Source organism: Diadema setosum, chromosome 7 (genome assembly GCF_964275005.1).
Source record: "Diadema setosum chromosome 7, eeDiaSeto1, whole genome shotgun sequence".
Lineage (NCBI taxonomy): Eukaryota > Metazoa > Echinodermata > Echinoidea > Diadematoida > Diadematidae > Diadema > Diadema setosum.
The window spans coordinates 29,613,919-29,641,805 of NC_092691.1; the positions used below are offsets into that span (position 1 = coordinate 29,613,919).

The 27,887-nt window shown below is 40.6% G+C and overlaps 1 protein-coding gene and 1 pseudogene across 1 annotated transcript in view; one reads left to right on the forward strand and one right to left on the reverse strand.

Moving 5' to 3' along the window:
- Positions 1-222: 222 nt before the first annotated feature.
- On the forward strand, positions 223-7,620 carry LOC140230566 (uncharacterized; annotated as a pseudogene).
- A 5,914-nt stretch (positions 7,621-13,534) lies between these two features.
- The window catches only part of LOC140231262 (C-myc promoter-binding protein-like), a 78,640-nt gene continuing 64,287 nt past the window's right edge, over positions 13,535-27,887 (reverse strand). Inside the window, exons 20-29 of the mRNA XM_072311407.1 lie at positions 25,312-25,692; positions 22,733-22,948; positions 21,023-22,252; positions 18,961-19,144; positions 18,266-18,718; positions 17,718-18,036; positions 17,045-17,128; positions 16,301-16,473; positions 15,611-15,783; positions 13,535-14,927 (exon numbers count right to left, since the gene is read on the reverse strand). Coding sequence (XP_072167508.1) covers positions 14,791-14,927; positions 15,611-15,783; positions 16,301-16,473; positions 17,045-17,128; positions 17,718-18,036; positions 18,266-18,718; positions 18,961-19,144; positions 21,023-22,252; positions 22,733-22,948; positions 25,312-25,692 — 3,350 coding nt within the window. The 3' untranslated portion in view covers positions 13,535-14,790. The remainder of the gene's footprint in view (positions 14,928-15,610; positions 15,784-16,300; positions 16,474-17,044; positions 17,129-17,717; positions 18,037-18,265; positions 18,719-18,960; positions 19,145-21,022; positions 22,253-22,732; positions 22,949-25,311; positions 25,693-27,887) is intronic.

Genomic DNA, 27,887 nt, shown 5'->3' on the forward strand with positions numbered 1-27,887 from the left:
AGGAAAAATTTGGTGACTTGATATCCACTACATAGAAGCCAAACACTCCCAATATTAAATATTCAAAATAAAATGCGGAAAATAATTTGTTATAATGTTCTTGATTAATTCTGTCACTGAATATTAATTGAAAATTTCTTTCTGCGACTTTGAAGACACCATACAATTTTCTTCCTTCCTTGCTTTGTTCCGCTACTATTAAGTACTATGCTCTCAATGCTGGCTTCTGTCTGTTCGTAACGTTTAGAGATGCCAGCGATATTTGACTCAACATATTTATAAAAGGACGGAAGTAGACAGACAGACCTTGGAGCTTGTCCAAAACAGGAATTCACAGACTAAAAGAATGAAAGTTAAAGTGAAAAGTGAGTATAAGCGTGTTTATTGTTCACACTAATCACAGGCCAGAATTTGTTCATGTTATTCAGACTCGGCTCAGCTGTAACCATCATGACCATGACCATACGTTACCCCGGGCTGGCTGGGGCGCGGCGCGGCGCGGCGCGGCGCGGCGCGGCGCGGCGCTCCTTGTACACAGTTAGAGTTACGTTCGGGTTGCGTACACACTATAATACAGCCCTGTCGCTGTTATGTCGCTACGGCGTCTGGTCGGGCTAATCAGCTTGGAGTTTGGTCATGCTGGTGGTGTGCTAAAGATGAAGCCCAAGGGGGTAAAATGTAGGGAGTCTGTGTAACATTACAAGTGATCCACCTAGAACCCAGCCCTGTGAGGATGTCACACACACAATAGCAAATCTCCGTCCCTCTGCAATCAGCCCAACAAATGCCCAACCCGGCAATGAATTTGTCGCTTGCATCCTCCCTTGCTGATGCTACTAGAATAGTTCGTAACATGTTTGACGTTCTTTGTATTAATTAGCTACTGGTATGATACTAAAGAAGAAGAAGATGTGCTGGACATTTTGCCATTGTTATTGGACATGTTCAAAATAACAAAAATCGGCTCCAGCAAACATTGTAATTTGTATCTCTGGCTGACCTTTGCATATCCAACTGAGTTGCTAATCATACAAAGAATGTCAAACATTCTGGCAATAAGAACTTATTACTATTATTATTAGCAATGCCAGTGAATGCAAACATATAGTCAAGTTCTAACATTTTTTTTTTTTTTTGTAAGTTTATTCGTTAGGCACTCATTCTAACGTTAGTGTGACGGGGCCTTTAAATTTAACGTCCTAGGCCCTGGTACAGTAAATCAACCCAGTTTGCAACCAGGGGTGCACATTCTGCTGAAATTAGCCAGCAAATGTGATGAATTGTCACAGTCACGGTATGCTTGCTCTTGTAAAGTTTATTGGACGGGGCCTGCCCTGTTAGAAACTCAACCTGGGATTTGATCAACTTTTTTTTATTTTCATGATTTGCAAGATATTTTATAATCCCCTCTTAAGTCCCAACCTAAGTGTGTGTAAGTTTTTACCTTGTCCACGACCTTGAGGAGACCTATGTCAACTTATCGATGAAGTTGTAGAGACGTCCAGGGGCGGATCAAGGAATTCCATAAAGGAGAGGTGCCTGTACAAAATCAAAGAGGGTGCACGCGCCCCCTTTTTTATTATTATTTCTTTTGTTCTAGCAAAAAATGAAGAGGGGGCGCGTGCCCGGTGCACCCCCCTCTGGATCCGCCACTGACGTCTCTGCAACTGAGAAGATGTCTTGGAGATATCCCTGCAACTTGAGAAGGGTGAATAAGTTGTGACCATGTTTAGAGAATTCTCAGATGTCATCCTGGAGTTGCCCTCTTGGTGAGAGCACAAGCTATTTTGGGGTCTTTCGAGTCGCACAAATTGTGGTGAAAGATCAGTTGCAACAGCCACAGCATCTTCTCCAGTGAGATAGACCCTTAGGATAATGGCTATCAACTCTTATGTGCAGGATTGGCATGCTTGTATAAAACCTCCAATCAAATCCTGATGTATTGGACAGTAGCCTTTTCTATTTTGCTCTTGAAGAATCTGTACTGTATTGTTTTCTTTCACCTGATTTGATCTCATGTTCTTTCCTTCCCTGGTCTGTTGTCCTTTGCTGACTTTCGTGTCTGGATGTATTCGCAATGGAATCATTTTTTTCTTGAAGGGTGAGTATTTGTGCCACAGTATTATACCCCTATAGAGACAGAGCTACTATTTCATTCATTCATTTCATTTATTTGGCAGAATATAAAACAATATACAATATGCAACAAGAAACAAATACATGCCAGGACTCCTAAAAAGCAAATTTGTGCTTGTGGCTGGAGCCCTCAAACCAAAAAGGATAAAATACTGTACATACAATCAACCAACACTTTTTGTGATATGGACCAATACATACAGAAGATTAGTCCAAATTGAAATAACACAATGTGTACTTAAGTCATCTGTTATTGACACAAAAAACATATCTTAGCTTAATTTGTTGGCAGACATACACACACTCACACACTCGCACATCCATCCTTAGTATACAGAGAAAAAGAGATGAGAAAAAGAAAGGTAGAGGAAGAAAGGAAGTCTAGTCAGTCATGGATACCATCTGTCTAAGTATACACTCTGTTTATATGATACTTTAAATCTGGAAAATGTAGTGCTAGATTTAAGGTCACCATCACTAGCTGGAATTCATGCATACAGAAATGAAAATATGAGTTTATTTGTTGTGGACCATAAATATTGTAAAGAGATACACATTAAAAAAAAAAAGAAAAATGATAAATCAGTTGATATACAATGTAAATTTGACAAGAGAACAAGAAAAGTGTAGAACCGAGATTGGTATGTCTGAATAGAGAGACATTGATAATTTGCATTTGTAAATACATGTATGGAAAACTTGTAAATAGGTGAATCTTGAGCAAGCAATAAATGATGATCTGTCTGTGATGAATTGAATATTTGTAAGTCACTCTTGCAGGCCGTACAGTTGTGATATCAAGCAATAGCTGTTCAAGTTTGCTAGGGTCAATGCAGTAAAGGTGCATATTATCATTATGTCACACTTGGATTTAGTATTATTCTGTCGACTTTTGATTCTCATGAATTCTTTGGCATCGACCCCAAAGAGTTAAAACCAAATTACTCAGTCTCATGGCTGACCATGGGTGCTAAAAAAAAAAATCACCATATGCTTTTGTTTGTTTGTTTTTTGTTTGTTTGTTCATGTACACACTTACTAGTGGTAGATTGGAAATTGGATTGCTGAAATGTGATCACAGATAATTGAAGTAGAATTTAGTGTTCAAAAGCATTTTTCCAAGGGTCTTCCCAGACTACGGTCATTTGTCAAACCTGGCTTCATAGCAGCCACCTGTCTGTAGCGGCCATCTGCTGTATAAGGCCACCAGAAAAATTCGCTCCAGGAGAAAAGCCACGTTAAAGACATTTTCCATAGTGGCCACTTTTTCCATCTCCCTTGAATGCCCTCTTAATAAGCCAGTTCGTAATTAGCTCACGTACACCTTGGTACAAATGACCTTTATTTTTTCTCAGTTAGTTAGGCACATCACTCGTTTTCAAAGCAGTATAATGCAGAAGCTGCCCAACATAACAATTTAAGGAATTCGTGTTCAAACAAAGTATGAACTTGTGTTTAGACCCGGTGACCAGAATAGTCCGTCAGTTGACACTTTAGCAGGCATCTAATTCATTGTTTCATATTGAATGCAATAACAACCTTTTTCTTTTGATATTGCCAAATACCAGGTTTGCTGTCAGGTGGATGTGCTGGCAAGCAGTATTTAGATAAGGATCACATGAATAATCATCACATTACAGATGCTTATCTCAGTGAATTAATAAACCAAAATGCCTGTTGGTACAAATGACCTTTTTCTGCTCATGCGCAAAGTGGAATTACGAACTGGTCTATAGGGTATGCCTGTATTTTTTGAGCAACACTTGTGTTCATGATGCTAAGATACCTCTGCGCTTTTTTGTTTTGTTTCGTTCTGTATGATTTGAATTAATGAGAGTTTGAATGCTTCATTTTACTTTCAGCTGGACAGCTGTGGCTACATGGCGATGGATAGCCAACGATGACAACTGTGGAATTTGTCGCATGGCCTTTGACGGTTGCTGCCCGGACTGTAAGATGCCTGGTGATGACTGCCCATTAGGTACAGTACGAGAGAGCTGTCAAAATTTAGTTTTTTGTTACCCCTTTTTTGCTTTGTTTTCAAACACAATCTTTTGCTTAACTTGTGGCTTATATTATTGTGTGGGCAGACACAATATGCGCAAATGAATGTTCTTCTGCCCTAATTTATCATGGCCAGTATCAGATGACCCCAAGCATATCGCCTAACTTGTCTTCACGTGACATTTTGTATCTCTTTTATCTTGCGGTCAGAAGACATTGTTTATATATCACATACACTGTAATATTGCCGGAGCACTTGTCTTCTATTAACCCTTTGAGGATGAGTCCTGAGTATACTCGGGCTCGGGCAGGGGTCTATGAGAAATGCATATTGTAGCAAAATCAGCCGATCCTCAACTGGTTAAAATCTTGGAGGATTGGTTGATTGATTGATTTGAATTTTGGAGGATGTAAATGTATGGATTTGGATAATTCATAAACCTGCATGCAACTAGTACATGGTGGATATAGTGTATCATAGTACATGGTAACCATGCATCATTTGATGACATAAATGGTATCCCGGGGTACCAAATAAAAATCAGCCATTTTGTTGAATTATTTATTTTTTTAAAAAGGTTGTACCCTGGGTGCCAAAAAGAGGAAATTATTTTGGTGCTGGAGCTAGCGCGCGCTAGCCACTGCACTGCACTACACTAAAGCACACGCTAGTGGTATCGCAGCTTTCATGTACGCATAGTATAACATGCAGTGGCATGGGAAGGACTATGTACACGCACACAGTGCATGCATTTTTCTCTGACTGTTCTCGAATGGACGTGAGGTGGCGCTACACAACGCGGTAATCCGGGGTACTACGGTACCCCGGGGTAACGCGTTGTGCATCATTTACCCTGGTTTATTATATGGACTCTTACCTCTGATGACTAGAAGATGCCACAGCCAGTGCAAGAAATGGAGGGGAAGTTGATAAGAAAAATTGAAATGGTTTATTGGAATACCTGTAAGCACAGTAAAAATTTAAAAGTTATACCTTTTTGTGTCATTTCTTTGATGTACGTGAACAATGATTTTTTTTTTTTTTTCTGTGCTTATTTTGCTTTGGAGTCACACTCGCTTCGTACATAAGTATTTCAGCACACGTAAGCACACATGTAAATTTAGAGATGAGTCTAATGGAATGATTTTGCTACTATTCATGGCATGATGCCTTAAAACTGTTAACCTTTTGTCTTTGTTCCTTTCTCTTTCTGACAGTGTGGGGGCAGTGTTCTCATGTCTTCCACATGCACTGCATTCTGAAGTGGCTGAATTCACAGCAGGTCCACCAGCAGTGCCCCATGTGTCGGCAGGAGTGGAAGTTCAAAGAATGAATGTTCGAGGAGTGATCCTCCGTGCCATGATCGGCCGAACGCAGAACTTTGTGAAGACGGAAAGCATTGAGCCTCGATCCAATGCAGCTAGCAGCGTGGTGCTGAGATATTTTGATAGTGAGGCTGAGATCCAGTGAATCAACTCTTCCTCCAGTAATAAGCTCTACCTTCAGGTCGGCGTTTGTTATGGAGCTGATGCTGATGTGGCATCAAGTGCATTTGCAGGTGGATGTCAAGAGGACACAAGAGACCTGCAGCTGTGAGTTATGATTAGAGAGATACGATGAAAGTGGTTTGGGGCTATCTATATTCGAGCCTTTTTTTTGGAGTCATTCCCATGGAAGAGTTGTGATAGCATCGATGGAGAAGTGATGATGTTTGTAAGAACTGAATTGCTGCACCAACCACCAAACACATTGTTCAAAAGTGAGGTACTGTAGAACTGAGATGATGTATGATGGGAGAGTTTGGCTCAGAACAGAGAAGTACAGTAATTATACTCGATAATACCAATGTTTATAGGACTTCTAATATTTCTTTACTCTAAGCAGCTGCAAAGTCAGTTAATTTCCACAAGTACAGATCAAAACTTACAAGGTATTTTTTAAGTGCATACTATCATGTCTATTTGTATCACTCTCACTTTGTTCGCATTCAAACAGTGCATTTGAATGCTAAAAATGCAGCATTGATTACTCAACTTTATGACTTTGTCTGTATATCAAACTTTTGACTCTTGTTGATCTCATGGCCATGGTTCAAGTACCCCGAGGTGCTACTTTTTGAGGCAATCACATTTGCATGATAAATTCCTGATTTACAGCAGGCAGGGACTGAGGAAGCTGTCTATATGAGTTTGTGTAAATCTTGTGATGTTCTCAGCTGTCAAGATAGGTAAAAGAAAAGAATTAACTGGAATGCATGTGTATACTTTTGATACTATCAACACTCTCTTTACCCTTTATTTTGATACTTTCTTGTTATTTGTTATATTTTGCTAGTAACTGTATTGATTGAATTACACTCAAATCACTACCCTTGCACAATCGAGGTAAAATCACACACTATAACTGGCTTCCTGTTCTAATCCTCAGCAACTATGTCAAAATAATTATGTCAGTGAGCTCCATTAATGATACAGACATTTTGTGTTATAGAGAGCAAAGATTTTTAGCATACCTGAGCTATTGTGATCATTCATGATAATTTGTGATCATTCTGGTGTGCACCTTGCAGCATGAATAAACTTCTTACATTTTACATGAATGACTTCATGAATATCCTGCATGGTCAATTTTACTTCTGAAAATTTTAATGCCCCTTGTGTGATTTACGGCAGGCAGGTTCACCTGTAAAACTTGCGACTGGAAAGTTAACAACCAGAAATACTTTTCCACAGACGTTAAAGGTTGGGAATCCCATTTGCATGCCTTAAATGAAGAGTTGTATAAATACAGTGGTATGTTGAAGAGAGTATCATTTTAGAAACTCCCATAAAGTATTGAAAGTGGAAGGTAACATTTAGTACATTTTTATTGACCGTTAGATTTTTAATTGAATTCTTTTCGGGGCTCACCGTAAATTCCAGTACATTACTAGGCTACCTTTGCAGACCCATGCACTGCATGTGTGTCCATCATGTATATTTTTTGAAGAAAGTTCATCAAAACTTACAAACATTTCTATATATATACATTCTTGCCACACACTCTATATGTTATTACATCAGCTCTTATACTTTTAGATTTGTGTTTATAGATAAAGAATACAGAAGACTGCCACAAAAATGCTAAGTGTGGCTGACACACAGAACTACTGAGCAGTTGAGTTTTGTGCATTATTCAAATTGTAGATAACTGTTGACTTCCACATTTCTCAGTAGTGGCCTAAACAAGTCCCCTGAGGTTCATATTTAATGTTTTGCTGCATTTTGGGAGGTCTGTAAAAGGTATTCCCTACCTTTCAGATCAGGATATGAACTGCCGGTAATTTACCATCAAAATTTACAATTTTCTTGAGAGATGTGTAAGAAAAGACCTGTTCAGTGCAAACAATAGCAGGAGGTCATTTTGCTTGGTATAACATGTCTATTGTCTCAATTATGTCAGTGTAGTGGAGAATAAAGTCTAAGGAAATTATTTTTTCAGTCAAGGTTCATTTTGATTGTTATACATTGTGTTTGATTTTTTTTTATACCAACATTTAAGTGGGTCTTGGCTTGAAGAGTGTATGTGTGGGATGTGTGTGTGTGTGTGTGTGTGTGTGTGTGTGTGTTGTGTAATTTGTCATTTTTCTTTTTTTATTACATTTTATTACATTGGTAGACGTTATGATATATTTAAAATTTACCATTATCATTACTGTCATGTTATCAGTAATCAGTATCATCATCTCTCATTGTCATTGTCTTCATAATCATCATTATGGTCATCATCATTATCACCATCATCATCATCATCATCACACTATGATCTCAATTAACATGACAGTTTAAAGGGAAATCAACAACATATATATGGGAGGATGATTCACTGAATGCAGAAATATTAGAATGCAACATTAGGAGTTAATAAACAGAAAATATAGAGAAATTCCACATATTCTATTCTTCTAGTAATAAAAAAGCACTTGACTTGCCTCCTTTGCGGGAATATTGTAGTATTAACGAGTGAAGAATATGTGTACTTTTTATTAGGAACATGAGAAAATTTGTGCATTTCTACATTGTAGTTATATTTTCTTTGCATAATAGGTACTGTCTCATGATTGGTTGTACTGTACCCTTTTTATCCCGTGATGACAGCACATAGATTTCACCTAGGCATTGATAACTTTCCAAACCGATTGTCTGAATTTCCTCAAACCTCAAAGATGTGTTCTACCATCATTTCTGCACTCACAGAATCGAGACTTGCATGTTTTGGGAAAACCTCCCTTTTAAGCCGTCTCTGAGAATACCGGTACAGTGGTTAGCACCACTGAAATTTCCTCTATTCACATGCATATCGTGTATCCTGTTATATCAGGTATATTGAATGGTATATCTGATGCGCTTAGAAATACCAGTATACAAATGCAATCATCATCATCATCATCATCATCATCATCATCATCATCATCATCATCATCATCGATCATCATCGATCATCATCTTTACTATTACTACATCGAGGTTCCAATATTCATGTCTTGATGTATCTAATAGCAGTATTCCCAGAGATTTGGCTTAAGGACACTGCAATGAGGCTACCAAGAATAGACTGTAAACACAGGAGTATGGGATATTGTTGTTTAATATACAAGACATTGACACTGACATCACAAAAATCAATGGCAAAACAAAGATATAAGAATTAATTAGAGCATAATTTGCACATTCATACCAGCTGGAGATGCTTCTGACCCAAGTGAGAAAGAAATGAGAACGAAAAAGAAGATTGTTTCACATAATTTGGGTTACATTTAGCAGTGAGCCTGTACAGAACATAAGAGACCCTACAAAATATACACTCGAGTTAGCAAACTGGAAATTCAAGCAAATACAAATGTATTCGCAAAACCTCGCTTCAATAAGATTGCAACCACTTTTCATTCATATTTGTCTCCAGGTTTCTCCTAATATACAGATAAATCACAAAAATTTCACAAGCGAGATAATTATTTTACATATTAACAACGGGATTCAATGTTATGTCATATTCTCAAACCAAACGAGACCGTCACACAAGTTGTTTCATGCTGCGAGTTTTTAACTTTTTGACTTCCACTGACTTTCACACATTATCTAAGTTGCCGGTTACCGGGATTTCTCTAAAATAATCTACACATAAAATCCTTTTGGTTGGGGGTGGGATGGGGGGGGGGGGGGGAGAATACCCACATAGATACTAAGTCATCTTATGCATATTTGTCTTTCTCTGACAAGATAAGTGTGTGTATGCGTGCTTGGATTAAACTATGTAAAAGAAGGATAACAACTCAAGGGCCCCATCTGTTCTCACAATGTATTTGTCGATTTTCACATTACACCTACACTCCATACCAACTGATTACCAGTAAATCACATAAATCAAACTCTTGAAGGCAGATCCCCCCCCCCCCCCAATAAAAAAATAAAAAAAAAAGTTTGGATATTTTTTTTCCCCGTTTCGTGTGAGGGAGGGAGAGTGGTAGTATACCAGAACAAATGTTTGTTCTGTCATTCCTCTTGATTTCAGGCCTACTTTGGTCACTGCTCTATATGATCCTACTCTTGACAACATCATGTTCAATTTTACAAGCAAATGAGAAATGGCAAACTTTTAACATACTGACCATCTACGAGGCTGTCCCACTTTTTCTTCCACATTTTCCAGTTAATATAGAGATGGATGGAGGGGGAAAGCACAAGAAAAGTTTGGATGAATAACTTCTTCTGTCCTCTTAGAATCAATGAGAGGGGATGTATGCTCAAAAGTCATACACCGATATCTACATGCGCAGACAAAATGTTTCAGGAAAATGGATGATGGACCTTCAAAATGCAAAGCTTCTTCAATGTCCATCCATTGAACAGAAGTCCATGGAAAACTATTTTTGTTTCTTTATCATTTCCCTGAGTGGAGGGGGTGCTGAATTTGAGTGATAATGCTACACCATGGCAACAAACTAATCAGACACTGGAAACAAAAAATGTACGTTTAAGGTAATTTGCTTGCTTGCACAAGAAAAATACACACATATCGTATGCACTGCAATAAGCCAAAAAGCCATCTAAACATGCCCCCAATAATGTCAACAGTAAGCTCATTAATGGAGATGGTAGTATCAAAGAGAAAATGAAGTTAATCCCCCGCTGTTGGTGGTAGATTGCATTGGCTTCGGACATTTACACCAATGGATCCCCAAATGATGTGTCATCTTCAATCATCCTCCATGTTTTGTGACGTTTCATGCTGTACATTTTTGCTGCTCTCTTTAAACAGTGGAACCAGTGTTGTCATATAGAGAGCTTGATCCACAAATGAAGCTATGTATTTGCATTGTATCTAAAAAAACCAACAACAAATGGATAGAGCAGCATAATATTGTTATTAGTATTTTCTAGCGAGGTCAACTAGGTAGGATATTTTACAGGATAAAGCTTATGCTCAGGTCTTGCGCTGTCATAACAACTTCACAGCCAGTTGCAATGTGATTGTACCCTGTAGATATCATATAGTGATTCACCTCCTCATAATCTTCAACAGATCCCTCCAAGTTGTTGTTGCTTTCTTTTATATATGTCTAGTCTCCTTCTGGTCTACAGCGCTCAAATTTTCTCTCTGTTTTGTGTGCTCACTGCAGAGCTAACAAAATTGCACAATTATCACTTTGGGTTTTTTTTAAGCAAAGATGTCAAAGTTCTGCATGTTCCCAAGCCAATACTGTCCTCCAGATTGCTGATATGATAATTGCAGGTGACATGCAAAATGAAATGAGAGATTTCAAGCTCTTTCATAAGTGAAAAAAAACCAACATTCCCTCCTGCCAAATATTTTCTCTTTTTTTATTAAACTGCATTCTGTAAAGTTCCAGCCCTGTTTCATTGGACTAGTCAAAGAAATTTGGCAGAGAGAGACATAGCAAAGTTCAAAGTGAGACAAAAATGAAAAGAAGAGAGAAGAGACTCGCCTTATTACACAAGCTAATTATTAATATAAAAAAAACCCCACTCACTTATATAATCATATAAATGACCTAACGCTTCAAGTCAACGTCACTGCTGTGAATGGAGGAGAGTATCAACATGTATGAACTCCAAATTTCATTAATTCACATGAACATTCCCTCTTTTCTTGTGAAACACATCCATTTGGGATAAACTCGTCACGTTGCATATCACACGCCGTACCACCGATTGCACATAGAGAAAAGGTCATTCTTGTCTTCGTGTCCGGCCTACTGCCGGTAAACTCAAAGACGTTGATTTTCTAGAGGGCAAGATTCAACTGTTAGATGTCTTCCTTGCAAGCATTTTACTCTATGGCGAGTACACCATATGTAGACTAAGTACACACAAGAGCTGAGCATGTGTTCATGAAGGCAGACAGCAGGGATAGGACTACAAATACAAATGTCGAATGAAAGGAATCACCTTTTGCGCTAGAAGCATCTCATTGACTAAAAAAAAAAAATCATCACCCTCGCACGTGTACAAAAAAAAAATAAATTCCCAAAGCTCTATCTACCGTGTATGCCGCATTGGTTTTGTAATTGTAATATAATTATTTGCACAAGCAATATATAGCAACCCGACTCCAAACCTTCTTCTTCTATACATAGGAAATTAAGAAAACGCATTGAAAAGAAAATTAAGAAGGTACAAAATGATAGAGGATATGTACAGAATAGTTTTTTTGTTGTCTTTTTTTGTCTTTTTTTTTGCTATACATTGCACTGATGTTTATGGTAAGCCAATATTTACTGTGGTAGTACCATTACAAGAACAACAACATGACATAGTGAAAAAAAAAAAACAATGAAATGTTTTGTCTCAATTTCCACTGGACAATACACAGCAGGTTATATGTGTAATCATCCACATGTTCTTCTGGTGTAAAACACATGTGCAAACTCTGCCGATATTTGTCATCGAAAACATCCTCAACTGAATCGATGGAACAAAAAAATGGCCACACGTTAGGCAAAAGGGGCCAGATCAATATCCACTTATCCAAGCAACTAAAACTTGTCCAGTCCTGAAGTAAAGGCTTGCACAAGTCACCATTTCCTCACAAACCAACCGCTTGGCAAAATGTGCTACAGACACTACTGTTCCACTTACTGATTTTTGGGAGTTCTTGTTTTGTTCTGTTTTGCTGTTTTATTAGCAGCCATTATTTGTTCTGGGATTCTGCACATGTTTATCTGGATGGTTGACACTTGGGAGGGTTTTGCTGTAATTTCACACCGAAAGAACCGCACACACATCTGTTAGCTCTCAACTGATCGGGGGAGCATTTTGTTTTGCGGCACAGCTGGTGGTACTTTACACTTTTGGGGAAAACCATGTCAACAAATTATAAACGATAACCAAGAAGAAATCATCTTCTTGCCCTGCTACACATCACCTCTTGTGTCATCACTACTACACAAGGAATATAACCCCCTCATCTTTACAATCACTTCTACTCTGCGCACTCCAGCTCTGATACATCTTTCTCTTTTATCTGAAGTCATTTAATTTCCCTATAGAAGAGAAACCTCAATCTCATATTACAAGGGGTCAAACCATGTCACTGTATGCAGATGAGTACATTCCCGTCATAAAACACTCATAATAACATATCTCTCAAAATGACAACAATGCAAATGACATGTACAATGAAACCATCTGTTACCTGTATGATAAAATGTCTAGTTCCATCGCAAAAACAAACAGTTGGCAGTGTCTTTCTTACAGAGTGTAAAATTCATATTGCCCTCGGGAGCTGGGCAATCTCATCAATAAATATCCCTGTAGATTTGTCAAAAACGTCCACTCAAAATACATTGTCAAAACACATACAAATTGACAAGCACGGCTCTCCCAAAAAATTAGCTCATACCAATGCATGCAAGTGTACATATCAAAGGTTGACGAGAATTCTTTTGCAGAAAACATGTTCTCTTCACCGCATTCTTATCATAGCCACACAGGATTCCAGGTAAACTCTCAAGAAATCAATTGCATGAAAAGAATCCTTGCACAGCTGAAAACCACTCGACGCCACGCCCATCCCCCTTTTATTCCATCTGGTGACCCTGGTTCACGCCCTGATGCTTCTCCCATCCTAGGCCTGGGTGGTCCCCTCTGGGCCCAGTCACTTAACACGGCTCTCCCCTCACAGATTCCTCTTGTTGAGCTGGTAGACCACTCACAAGCCCCCTGTTTAAGACTTCAAGGTCTGGTAAGAAAGGTTTAGCTTTGTTCGCAATCTAAGTGACGATATCAGAGCTGGTGAAGGTCTCCATGATATTGTCACCTCCAGACCTTCCTTGACATTTCTTTTCTTTGAATGTCACACCAGATGGCAATAGATGTCTGTGATATTCATTATTTTTGTTTCGCCTGACAATCAAGTGCTACAAAGTCGCGCCAACGCTACACATAGTGCCATAACACGAGTGACATGCCTTTAAACACTTCTGGGTGGAGGTGATACAGATTATTAAATTACAGTCACAAATCATGAACTTGTACTTCTGTACGAGCTACAATAAAGTATCAAAAATATGACAGGCTGCCGAAAGTAGAATCTCACTTTTTGCTGAGCTCATTCTGAACGATTTTGTGCTGGGATGTGTGTTCCTGTTCTTAGTTTGAGGTTCAGACACCATATTTTTCCTCTAGAGGAGCACAGTACCTGTCAATCATCTGAACAATTGATGTGCATCAAAATTTGCATACACTTTTGATGCCTTGATGTTAACCACTGGACACTCACTCACAGAGCCTAATATATCCCTTGAGTTAAAATAAAACTTGCAAGCAAGATATAGATCCATGCCAGTTGCATTATTGCCCATATGGGACGAAGATTCAAATGACTGAACTACAACCTTTTTCATCATCTGTATTTTTTTTTCAATGCCAATGCACTGCTATCACCACAAGTGACACCCAGAATTCAGTTCTTGCATGTCAGTCTTATCACATTTTACTCTTTCGAGAGTGAATGGATAATGGACTGTTTCTCTCTTGATAGATTATAAATAATCGGCAAAGCCTTAAAACCAAGGTCAGAAAATCAGATTCTACATTGGAATAATGATGCAGTTGCCACTGTAAATCAAGGCTGGTCTCTACACACGTGTAACGTATGTTAATAAGAGATCACTCCGCAACACACGGTCTGTCCAGTGAAATGCAACATGTTATACCGATTTCATCAGTAGCTGTCTCAAATCAAGCCCTTTGGTATACTTTGTTAAAGAATTCATGTATTAACAGTATTTCTTCACCTTGCCATAAAACACTGAAACCTTGTGTTTGTGTGATCTTGAACCTGTGGATGAAAAATAAGGACTGTAAAGTATACTCCAATCTGGCAGGCATCCCATTATCAGAATGTTCACAGAGAATATTTTCTCACACTGGAATCAAATTTATAAATACTTGTAGCATCAGTCAACTTTGAGATGGCAACACAGGAGATGACATCCAGAAGATTCTGCGAGCGCAAGACTGAAAATGAGACCAAAAATCAAACAAAAATTTGTTCTCCGAGACCTCTCCATTTCAGCGGTGGAAGAAAGCAATGCCACTGGTCTTCCACTCTCCTGGGCGTCACTTGTCAACCTCGATCAGCAGCTCCTACAGGCCGAGATCGCCGAAGGAGGAGCGGCACATCTGCACGGCTCTGGGCGGCGGCCGGTCGTTCTTCTGCATCAGCTCCTTCTGGTCCTCCCTCAGCTTGGAGTAGGCTATCCTGTATTGCTGGTCAAATGCATCTGTGCAGCGGGGGTAAAGTTGGGGGGGGGGGGGGGGAGAAATGGTCAATATGTTGTGCATCACACACAAGATATTGTGGGTAGCATTGCATTCTTCCCCCCCCCCCCCCCCATTCAAAACATGTAGTATCAGACACACATGTGGGATCAACAAGCATTATTTCACCCAAAATTTGTAGGCTTCATACCTCATCAAACTCCTTGGCAAAAATGTCACCCACTTCCCCTCAGCACTCTCTTTCTATTAAGATTCTTAATACCTTATTAACAAGATTTCACCACTGATGTCTGCCATTTTTATTTTCTCTTTATTTGTTTGTTTTTCAATATCTTAGGGGCTGGAGGAGATCCCATGGAAACTCACAACTGCAGAGAGTGCAGAATATTGATTTCTACGTCCACTTCAAATTTATGCCATTTACACTGATATGATCTTCAAAATCCTGTTTCGGACTGTGCTAATTTGTGCCAACTACCTCCATATTTAAATATGAGCCAGATATAAAAATAGAAAGTCACAAAAAGGAAACATACAGTTCTATGCCAATTTACAAGTATATTTCAACGGTTAAATAGCAAAACAGACTTTAACAAAATGCCTTATTTGGTACACCAGTAATAAAGTTAGACACATGTCATCTCAGAGCTGTACCGCCTACAGCCATGCTGTCTCCATCTCTTACCATGGTCCACATTCTCCCTGCCAAGGGCGATGAAGGAGAGGAAGAGCAGCTCCCGGTAGATGCTGCGGTGGCTGCCGATCGGGATGTTCTGCCTCTGGAACTCATCCAGGAGCATGGTGATGGGGATGAAGACGTTGTTGTACCGGATTAGTTTCACGATCTGCAGCATGAACCTGGGTGGGATACAGCAGGAATGGAACAAATGTTGATGAAGATTATGAAAAAGCTTCATATTTGCCATTATTCTTAACTCATTCACATTGTGTTGCATAGATACTGTATTATTTTTTTTTTTTCAAATCATGATTCTTTTCAGAAAACTGAGCATTAGGTGGTCTAAACCTTTATTTCTGTACATTACAGGGTTGTGACAACAACAAATACTATCTCTAACTTTCTAATACCTATACATGTCATCATTTTAAGATGAAGTCTTTCTTCATGTGATACATGCATATTGTTTTATCTGTAAAGGCATCAGCCAAATTGTATGTAGCTTTCATTCATAAACAGCAAACAAATGTAAGGTGACTTTGAAATACATAAAAGCAACAAAGGCTCAAACCTGGAACTTGTTATCTAGACAGTGTCTGAGGGGCAAGGTGCATGTACAGATGCAACAAAACTTAAAAACACACACACACACACACACACACACAGACAAACAAGATACTTGTGGGGCCTACTTACGCGTTTGTAAAGCTGGGCCGGTCGGGGGCATCCATGGCGTTCTTGATGGCCTGGGCGTTGGGGGTCCAGTGGATGTACATGGGCACCCCATCCTCCTTGTACAGGGTCGGGTTGTCCCACAGGACGATCACCTTCACGTACCGCGAATCTGTCGCCAGGTAACGGCTGCCGTCCTGCAGAGACAGACGGAGAGAGTGTGATCTACAAGATGCCTTGACTCCTGGGACCTGCATGATATGTGACTGTCCAGCTCAAACCCCATAAAAAGTTGCAGAGCAGAATTCTTTGTAATGGACCAAACATGTCATTTAGGTTGCCCACCTCAGATTTTTAAAATTTATCTCACCTGGGAGAGTAATATTTTTTCTACCTACTATCAAAATTTGGTGGTGTAAAAACAAAACAAAAATTGAGGTAAAGCAATCATTTTATATGTTTTTTTTCACAAAGGTGCTGTTTTAACTGAGAAACAGGACATCATTTCATTGATACTTCTACATAGCATGCCTAAGGGACCCTAATCTTTAAACCTTCTTTTCTCCTGTATCTATGAAAATGAACCACCTAACTCTCTCATATTTCAATCATGTTTTCAATGGGTCAGGATGGTCCAATTTTAACAAGTTCTATATATCATTTTAAAGCTTACAACATGCTATTTTGAACTATGTAGAAAAGTAGTAATTCCACATAACTATGCTGGTTGTGACTCTGTCAAACATTGGGGAATCAACTGTTACTTACATTTGCATCTCTGTTTTCACTATACGCTGCTAACAGGGCTCCCTCCAGGTAGTTGGGCATGTCCAGGCGGCGGAAATACCAAATCTGCGATAGTCGGTGATACAACAGAATGTTAGAGCCTGATGACTTTCACATCATGGGAATCAGTTTGAAGGATGAAACCATGCATTCACCTGGGGTTAGCACCAGGTAAGACCTTTGACTCTTGTGACAATTAATGTATACTCAAATCCAAATGAAGCCATTTTCCTCTCAATAGGAGAAACACTCGCGTTGTGATCTTCTCTGAGTCTCGTTGCATTCCCTCTTTTTTTTTGGGGGGGGGGGGCGGGGTGTGTTTTGAAGTCATTTAGGGCAGGGTATAATTACAAAATCTGGAAATTTATGAAGCTTATTCACATGATGGACACAGGGTCTAGTAGATCAGAGAGTGGGTTGGAGCAGATAGCCATTACAGACCAGTTTAACCATACACATTGTGTATCTCCAATATAAGCCTTAAACCCAACATTTCCAAACACAAAACAAAGACAGGACAGAGACACAACTTGTATGAAGAAGAACACAATATTCTGCAACTATTGTTCAGGATGTGAGATTTATCACTTTTGCGTAAGTTCCCCAACGATCAATGTGAGCTTCAGATATATGATTCCTAAGTCTGACCACTTACGAGGTTCCAGAAGATGATCGGATGCTGGAACACAAAGCTCGGCTGCCGCAGGCACTCCTCCCCCTCATTGTCAATGACGTTCTCGATCTCCTTGCGCAGCACCAAGGGGCTGAGGTAGGGCACGCTGACAGGGTCCGGGTCCACGTCCTTGCGGGGCGGGGGCGCCAGACACTCGCGGGAGCCCCGCATGCTGGAGGGGAGGCTGGAGGTGGAGAAGGTGAGATCGGCCAGCAGCCGGTTGCCCCCCTGGCCAGACTCCTGGATGGTCTTGCAGCGCGGCAAGCTGTAGGAAGTGCCTGCCCGCATGTTGGCTGCAAACCTAGGGCAATGGTGGAGACAGCATTGGAAAGGAGGGGTAATTGATTGCCTGATATACTCGATGTAAGAGGCCCATGGTATGGTACCTCTTATAAGCACAATAGAAGCCATGTACTGACTACACATACTGACCACGAACAAACATAAACTCACAAAAACTTGAACATACAAGTTCATATCTCTTAAAAGCACTAGATACACAAATAGGGATTTAGTAATTCTCCACTCACTCATTTCCAGGCCTCTCTGCCGACTCCACTTCCTTCAGTAAGTCCTCAGCCACCATACATTCGCTCACGGTTCTCCTCCTGGCTGCTGAGGGCGAGATGGCCACGGGATTCCGCTTCAAGTTCTCCCTGAGGGGCACGTCGCTGGCCACATGGTGCAGGGCAGGCTCTCGCCGACCGCTGGGCCGGGGGCATCCCGTTAGACCTGGCTTGGGGTCCCCCTCCCCTTCACTGCCAAGAGAGAGGTTGTCCACGCTGGGGTTGGACTGGTAGGTCGAGATGGGCTCCTCCTTGCCCTGCAAGGAATCCCCCTGCTGCAGGAAGGGGGCTGACTGGATGCTCTGCATGCTCTCTGCTGACGGGCTGGGGGTGATGGTGCACCGCCCCCCTGGTTCCCGCAGGTCCTTAATGGTGACTGTCAGGAAGGGGACGCGAGGTGACCCACAGAATGCACAACTGGATGGTAGAAAACATAAAAAGAGAATGCATTTCCTTTAACACACTGAGCGATATTTGCTCGCAGAAGAAGAAAATCCTTCAAAAATTGCTTATCATGGATACAGACACATGAAGTGCATGGTGTTGTTGGCAAAATGTTAGCTGAAATTACCCTCCAGACAGTAATTTCGGTGTTATGTATCAAATCAAGAATAGAGAAAGATAGAGGGAGGGAATATGGAAGGAGGAATCAAGCTCACCTTGTGTTGAGGTTTGAGTCGTCAGCCGCCCAGCCGGCCATGATGTGCTCGTCGAAGAGAGCAGACTTGCAGGCGCCGCAGCGGAAGCAGCTGGTCATGAAGACATGCATGGCGTACTGTCGGCCCGAACTGTAGCCATCCTCATGGTCCGAGACCAAGGGGTTGTTCAAGGACTGCGTGCTCCCTAGAGAAGGGAGAATGATTGGGTGAAATGGAAGATTGGTAACATCATGCACACTCTTTCCCTAGGAATCATCTGCAACACTCAGCCCTTCATCTCTTTGTGTGTGCTACGTTTGCATGCCCACCCAAGTCGACAGCTGTACTCTCCAACTTTGCTGTACTGTATTTCTAGCTTACTGTAAGAGTTTTCACAAAAAAGTTACATGGCTTTGAAAAACAGAATGATTGAAAGCACTCATGCACTGTGATCTAAGAATAATGCAGCACACAGGAGTATACATCATGGCACAGAAAGAGTTAAATGGTAACAGTGGCAAGATTGCCAGGCCTATATATTCCAACAGACATCCAAGAAGCAACATACTAATGTTCAATACATGTCAAGGAGTTCAGTCCAGTAACTACACAGAGAGCATGACTTTTCACTCCATGCTATGGGTCAAGAATAATTGTCCACAAGGTTTGTGGTAACTTGAGCGAAACCTTCTATCATCCCCTCATCCTGTCCCCTTATGCAGGGGAGATGATGGCTCCTGCATTGAAACTTGCATGATTATCTGCTAATCACATTATCACATTCAATAAGACACGGCTCAAATGCAAGTGATGCTTTAACCCTATTCTAACTGGGGGGGGGTCAAATTGACCCCCCCCTCGACGTTTCGCGCCACGATTTCGCAACGCGCAAAGATTTTGCCGCGTCGTTTCACGACTTTTTTCATTTGAGTCTCCCGCATATTTTGAGACCAAATTTGCGATGTCCGGATACACCGTTCTGAAGTTATGCGATGTTTTGCATATGCATGTCAACCCGAAAACCGCTCAAATTCATGATTTCGTGTGCAAATCCAATGCAAACTGTGGTTTTTTGTTTAATTGATATGAATTAGATTATTTCAACTTTTAGCCATTGAAATAAATCAATTCTAATGTAGATAAGCTTGAAAAAGTGCCTCCAACAAATTTTGGCAAAAAAACAATAGAAAACAAAAGATCGAAAAAACAATAAAATACATAAGAAATTAACAAAACAATAAAAAACAAAAGAAAATGATTTTGATTGCGCTATTTTTTTACAAGAAAATTGTTTGATGTGTCTTGAGGAACTTTGACACAAAAATTTAATAATCCTTCAGTCTTTCTGATGGAGTTATAGGTGAAAATATTATTTCATGTGTTAATTTGCATAATTAATTTATTAAAAAATATGAAATCAAAATTTTTCTATTGTATGACCATGTAATCTTGTAGTTGACATCCGGCTCTATGTTCAGGCAAAATTTTGCGGCGATCGCGCGATCGGCGGCCGAGATCTGAAGGGGGGGTCAAATTGACCCCCCCCCAGTAAAAACTTGGTCTCAAATAGCCCAGTTAGAATAGGGTTAAAAATTCTATAATTCAAACACTGGCTACATGTATTTTCATTTACATCACTCAACCACAGATGTCTATCAATGTCTTTTAAATGAAGATCGATTGCATGTTTTAACCAAGTAACATTTACGTTTTCCTGATTATCCCAAACTCCTCCAAAACCACTACTATCTAAGCTAGACTCAACATCCAGGATTCACCAAGAACAAAAAGTGTCTCAACATTGTCGCGCATCGTCTTACGACCTATTAACGTTGCATGAAAATTTACTTTGTTTTCCAGTAAGTAAACTACACCAGAAGCTCAATATTCTCATTGCACTCACTCTACTCGAGACTTTATATCTCCCCGTCTCCCCGTAAATCATACAAGTAGACAAAAAGACTTATGGACACACACTTTGCTACAATATGAGGTGACTGGAAGCACTGTTCTATCAAACAGTTCACATGAAATATCTGTTCTATACAAGTTTACTCATGTGTATGAAAGGGGGATTTTCTACCTGCAAACTGAGACCCTGGCATGTGGATGCCCACGTCCTCGGGATTCAGGCTGTCCAGCTTGCTCTCGTTCCAGGAGCCGGCGATGTCGCGCAGGTCAGACCGGCCGTTCTCAAGGCCCGCGTCGTCAAAGTCGATCAGGCTGGGGTTGCTCTGGCTGTCGCGCTGCACAGCGGGCGAGGACAGCTGCCGGGTGTACTCCCCGAGCTTGGAGGCGAAGTCGGTGGCTCGCGAGCGCAGCGTCTCCATCTGTGAAGATGCCGACTGGAAGGTGCGGCTGAGTGACTGTTTGGACATGCGGGGCGTGAACGGGGAGGTGAGGAGCCCCGAGAGGAAGCTCGACGCCCTCTTGGGCGTCTTCCGGGGCTTGTGCGAAGACAAGCTCTCCTTGGAGTCCTTTGTCTCACTGGAGGAGTTGCTAGGTAACGATTCCATGCTTTCCAATTTGTACAGCTCCGACTGACCCATGACTGACTTCCCATTTTCCAGTGGCTTTTCTGTCGTTGCTGCTGGATCCTCTGTACCCAATTGCGTTGTTCCTTCACTCACCGTTTTGCTATCTAATGCATGGACCGGACTATGGTCCGCTATGCCATTAGGTGTGTTGGAAGCAATTGGCTTACTGTCACTTTCTACCAACTCTATTAAATTGCTACTACCGCTATCAACGACTTCTTTAGAGTTCTTCTCATTGAAAGAAATCAGAAGATCTTCACTAGAGTCCTGGCTTTCGCCTTTGCTCTTGTCTTGGCTTTCACTATTCAAGGCTTCAATTTTATGGCAAACATCAATCAATTCCCCTTTCACTTCATCCGTTACGGGCTTCACATCCACACTGAAGTCCTCACCAGTCCTGCTCATATTCTGGGGCCTGCTGCCTAGTGACAGCGACCGCGAGTGCGTCCCCGACTCGCCGGATTCGCCGCCGTTAGTCCGTAAACTCTCCAAAATTTTGGAGTCGCACCCGAAGAGGTCCTCGTTTATCACATTGTTCAGCTTCTCTGGGCTGGCAAGACTGTCGGAAAAGGAGGTGGTTGCGTCCCCACCACTGCTGTTGCGCTTGCGGAAGGCCACGGGCAGTGACCAGGAATGGTCCCCTGCACTCTTGTGCCGCCTCCTGGGGGATTGAGGAGCCAGTAGCTGGGCTTCATCAAACTCATTCTCATCCAGGTTATCAGTGTCCATAAGGGATGTATTTGCATTCATTGATGAATTGGAAGTGTCTAGGACCACTGTCATGGGAAGATTAAAACACAGAAAGAGAGGGGGAAAAAAAATTATATTCTCTTCATATAATGGTGTAATGATATTATGTCACAGACAGCTAATTCCTTCTTCAGTATAACATTATTCGTCTCACTGCACGCAAAAATCTCGGAAGCAAAACAAGGAACATATCCAATAATCTGGCTGGCCGACATAGGACAAAAATGAGCAAATCTTACACTGGGGAATTTCTGAAGACACCCATCTGTTGACCTTACAAATAAAGAAATGTCAATCCAAACCTGACTGACATATGGAACTTGAAGAGCATAAAAGAAAAGCCATTCCCTATTTTTCAAATATGTAAGGAGATATCAAATCATTAAACTTCAAACAAGACTATCAATATACAGGCAATACATTTTGAAACTTGAAAAATGCTGACACTACAAGCTGAATTTCGAAGGCGAATTCTTGGAGACATACTCCATTACTGGGAAACTCACCGTGAATGCCTTCTCGGCTGGTTACACTACTCCTGGACCGCCGCAGGATGCTGCTACTTCTCCGTGTGGGCTCCTCCTCCGTGTCGGGGATGCCAAACAGCCCCTCGCCGGGACTGTCCTTCCCGCCGAGGTCCAGTCGCCTGCGGCTGATCGGGGTCGAGGCCTCGCTGACCGGAGCGCTCTTGGACTTGACCAGGGTGACGTCTGCGCTGGCATCTGTATGCGCAAAATGGTAGGATTCATAGAGTCGTTCTGACAACACAAGCCAATATGTGTTACAGAGTATTGAGCATCAAGATGTACATATCTGCAAACTGTGCATATCAATTGATGGATTAGAGACTGATGAATTAACCATCAAGAAAACAGCAAATATCAATGGTCAATGGATTTATAGGACAAGGCCATCAGAATTGTTTGCCTCTTATTTAGGGTGGGTTTTTTTATCCTTCTGAGCAATAAACTTTTTTACGTGTGTTTTATAAAATCCATGCAAAGAAAATAACATGAGGCACTACGCTGCGATTTTACAGCATTATCTAAATCATTGCAATCTGCTACTTTAAATTAAAGCACTGTTCTCATAATCTCAAGACAAGAGATAAATACACACCTTGTCCATAGCAGAACCCAGCCATCTAACTTCGCTACCATGTCACAAAATAGAGGAATGAATAATCAGTCCTGAAGTTAATTTTCAATTTTCTTTCGATTAAGGGAACACATCTACGCCTGGATCAATAACTGTCCATGTGTGCAATGTTCACAGGACCAAACAAATAATGCCCATAATAAATTAATAAATAAATAAGAATGATAAACTGAGCACAAACCTAGTGGAACAAAAGAACACAAGAAATTTAACTGACTCTGTCAAAGTTCATGATAGATTTTCTCTTTACAATTGTTTCCTTTCGTGCCAGTAACATTATTGCAAGACAAATGTCTATGGGTAATGTCTTCATGTTTGCACAGACATACAACATGCAGGGCACATTGCACATCACACTCAAACAAGACTTCATAATGCTTTTCAATGGGCACAGCAATCTAACAATGCACTAGACCACAATATTCCATGCTTCATGCAACATGCTTGCCACCACATACATTTGTTCTGTCCATTCCTTAATGTTTAATAACTGGCGCAGCACAAAACTGGGATACTCTTTGTTCAGGATAATGAACACGGAGAAACTGGCAAACATAGAACTTGCCCTTCCTTGATTTACACATGGCACATTAAAGTCCAAAGGTCTCTTTTGAAATGAATTTTGTGACACAAGAGCTTTACAAAGAGAGAAAAAAAAAGGACTCTGTGAACACAAAAGATAAATAAAGCCATCATTTCTCTAATCCATCCATTGAGCACAAAGCAAAGCAGACAAAACATGTCATAAATACACTGATATGTTGAAAGGGTGGGGAGGGATGGGGCATTTGGAGAAAGCCAAGAGCATACATGTGGGATTTCATGGATGTCTTTAGCAAATCCTTGCATTGATTAACATTTCAAGATGAATTGATACTGAGGAAAGTTTGACATGCACACACTTTACTTGTCAAAGATGCACTGGTTATGTACTGTTCTGTTTTGGTCTTTTTTGCATGCACGACATTGGGGATTTCACTGCCTGATGCCACTCACCTATCGGCAGACATGGTAAAAAACAAAGGCGGTACTATCCACATTTTGAAAATAATAACAGTGGGAACAAAAACTCATTGGCTAATGTTTTCTATACTTCAGATGGTTGTATGTACGAGAAAATCTCCCTGTCAAATAAATGGTCTTAGAACACAGAATACATCTTCCTGTGATCACTGGAGATAGTGATGGAATCCAAGTTTACGGTAAACGGGGAGTTACTATGGTTGCAGTTGTTCTTTAATGACCTGAACCCTCTGTCAAATCTAGCAGCTCATGCCCGAGAGTCGGTGGATATTGTCTGTTGGGGACATACAGCATGAGGGGTCATCCTAAAACTTTGACTTATGCATGGATTAAATAAAAAGGGAGAAAACACAGGCAGTGTGCATTATTTTTGTATTCACGGTCCAAACAGTGCTGACTCATGTAGACTTAATCCAATATAGTAAAATGAAATTTTTAAAAGGAGGCTTAGGGGCGGCTCTTGGTGATGAAATAAGTATGAGACACAGTCTGAGTTTGCTATGACTGCGTGACACATGCTCAAACAATACAAACGAAAACAATGTCACATAAAGCTTACAAATACAAATAATGAAATACATAGGCAACCGAATTACATCTTGCATTGAGTAATAAATATAATAATGAAAAACAACACATCAACAGTAACAGGAATGCCACCATGTTAGGTATCTGTGAGAGCACAGCAATAAGCTTGTGTTATCTATTACTCACACAAGAACACATTAGGTTGCTTGAGATAAAGGGGAAGCCAAACTGGAACACACAAAAGCAAGGGATAGATATATAAATATAGATCGAGAGAGTGCAATGGGGTGGAAAAATAGAGACTGATACAGACGCCTATCAAAGCAGCTACCACGGCTTTTAGTATCAGAGGTACATATCAACTTGAGTCAGTTACCCCTTTCCAGAATGGGCATCAAAGCCGCCTCGGGTATCAGTGTTATCTCATGATTCTCCGCCTCCTTCTCCCCTTCCTCTCCGCCTCTTCCTTCACCTCCTCCAGTTCCTCCTCCGCCTCCTCCAGCCCTCTCCATCTCCCCCCTCTGGCCCGCATCAGCTGCCGCCTTGCCGCAGCCCGGTTTCATGAACCCACTAGCTACTTTCTCCTCCTCCTCAACCCCTTCCTCCTCTTCTTCCTCCTCCTCCTCGTCCTCTTCATCCAGACACTGGGAGTCTCGCTGGCGGGCTAATTTGGTGGGGGAGAGTTCGGGAGAGGTCAAGAGGTCGCTGGGTGTGGTCTCATCCATGATCATGGAGGCATAGCCCATGTCAGAGTTGCCTGGAAAGTGGAATTTTTAGGGGGACCTTTTTTTTTTCCTTCTCTATTTTTTTCCTTCCTCCCAAGAAAGAAAGGGGAAAGACTTTCAAGCCCACATTTGTGCTGTAACCATGTATGCAGATTTAGCGTAGAAACTCTACTCTCATAGAGGTATATCAACTCTTTTCAAAAATCAAAAACCTTTCCTCTAACCTTTTCTCCTCTTTAAATTGATTTCTACACTTCTCCATGGTGATATATTCTGAATATTTACTGCCAGGCAGTCATATCTTTTATGAACCTCATGGTTTCAGGTAAACGAGGTTCTGAACTACACAATAGCTGCCCAAACATCATCATAAAAGCTTATGTGAATCATGCGTGCCTACAAGCGAAATGTAAATGTGAATGCTCAGTCTAAACTCTTTCCAATGCCAGAAACAAAAAAGAAAAATCTGTCACAATGCAAATAATCATGCTTTTGATAACTGCCATAGTCGGCACCAGTGCATGGTTACAGCACAAATTGGAAATACTCTGAGAAAAGACTAAAAGGATGCTTATGAAAAGACTCTTAAAATGTTTCTGGAAATGAAAAAAAAAAAAATCAAGCCTGACATTGAGCCAACAATGAATCATGAACACCAGATGACTAGGTAACCCCGGTACCTCTCTGTGCTAGATGAAGAATATAGAGCATTGTAATAAAAGCACTGAGGTTAAATCTGGCACAACAATCTAAAGGAACAACACTTTGTTATGGAACACAGTACATCTTTTTAATGAGAGGAGAAGTACACTGCAGAGAGAGTGGAGTTTTAAGCAGTGACAGAAATGTGAACTTTCAAAGTCAACAGCAAACTAAAGTGCACTAATTATGACAGGGCAAACCCACATTAGGGCCCCACACTATGTTTTCCAGCCACCTTCAGCTAATGTGTTATCAGTCGTGATACCTTTACCTATGCAATGTGACTTTTAGAGAGTTAAACATGCTGGAAGAAAATAGAGTGGTTATATGTACTTCGTTTTTTTCTACAATGACTATGCATTCTTAGAAAAGGAATGAAAAGGTAATGAACCGTTATCCTGTCGAGAGTAGTGTTACGCCCCTTCCACTATGAATGTGAATACTAAAAATCTGCTTGCTATTTGCACTTTTAATAACATGATTGGTTCATCCTTTTTTTTTTCTTCCAGTAAAAAATACTTATTTTTTCATCACCTTTATGGTTAGAGGCCAAAAAAAATAGATGCTTATCTATGACAATTTCAATGGAGGAAAGGGCAGTCTTGGCATTAAAAATATGCTTTTCATGAAATGAGACCTTAGTGTACATATTTCTGGTATAGGACACACATTAAACACATTTCTCAAGTTGTGAACTCAAACAGAAATTGCATGCTGGGATGCAGCCAAAATCTGTGTTAGTAAAACACATCAAAATTCCAAACTGTAAACAAACTTTGCATATAAGTAAATAAATGAACAAATAAATAACAAGGGCGGGGGTAAGGGGTATCCACAGTGATGATTGTTCATGAAGTTTTTTTTTTTTTTGGGGGGGGGGTATGAGGCTGTGATCAGCTGACTAGTTGAATGAACATGAATTCAAATGAATTCTGCATATTCTCAGAACACATACAGGACTGGACATTTTATGCCCATGCAAACTTCTGAAAAGTGGGTTGGGTGAGTTTGGTCAAACCACCTGTAGATCTTCTTTCTAACTCATATTGCTCACATTTTGTCTAGTGGAAGCCCATGTGGGGATTTTCTCCCTCACTAGAATGCAAGAGATTTTGCCTCATAGCTTTTCAAACCCTTTTCCATGGTTGAAAAAAAAAAATTGAAATAAGCCATAGCATGCTGGTTGTTGTTGCGTTTGTTTTCTTTTTTCTGCATGCCATGATGCCAACTTTGTGGGTTGTACCCTTGATTGATTTGAAGATGTAATGTCTTGCAATGTATTGTAAATAGGTGAAGTACACAAGAAGAAGAATAGGTATGCATGCTTGCTATCCATCTTTTTTGCTTCTTTCATAGGTCATGATGCCAATTTGCTGAGTGTGCACTCAAATCGAAGATGCATGGAAGGGGGAAATGTGTTGTATATGAATACGGGTGAGGAAAGTAGACGATGGCGTGGCAGTGAAAAGGGATGGGGCAGAGCTGCCAACTTTTGTAAAAGCCTTTCAGTACTATGATGGCTGAA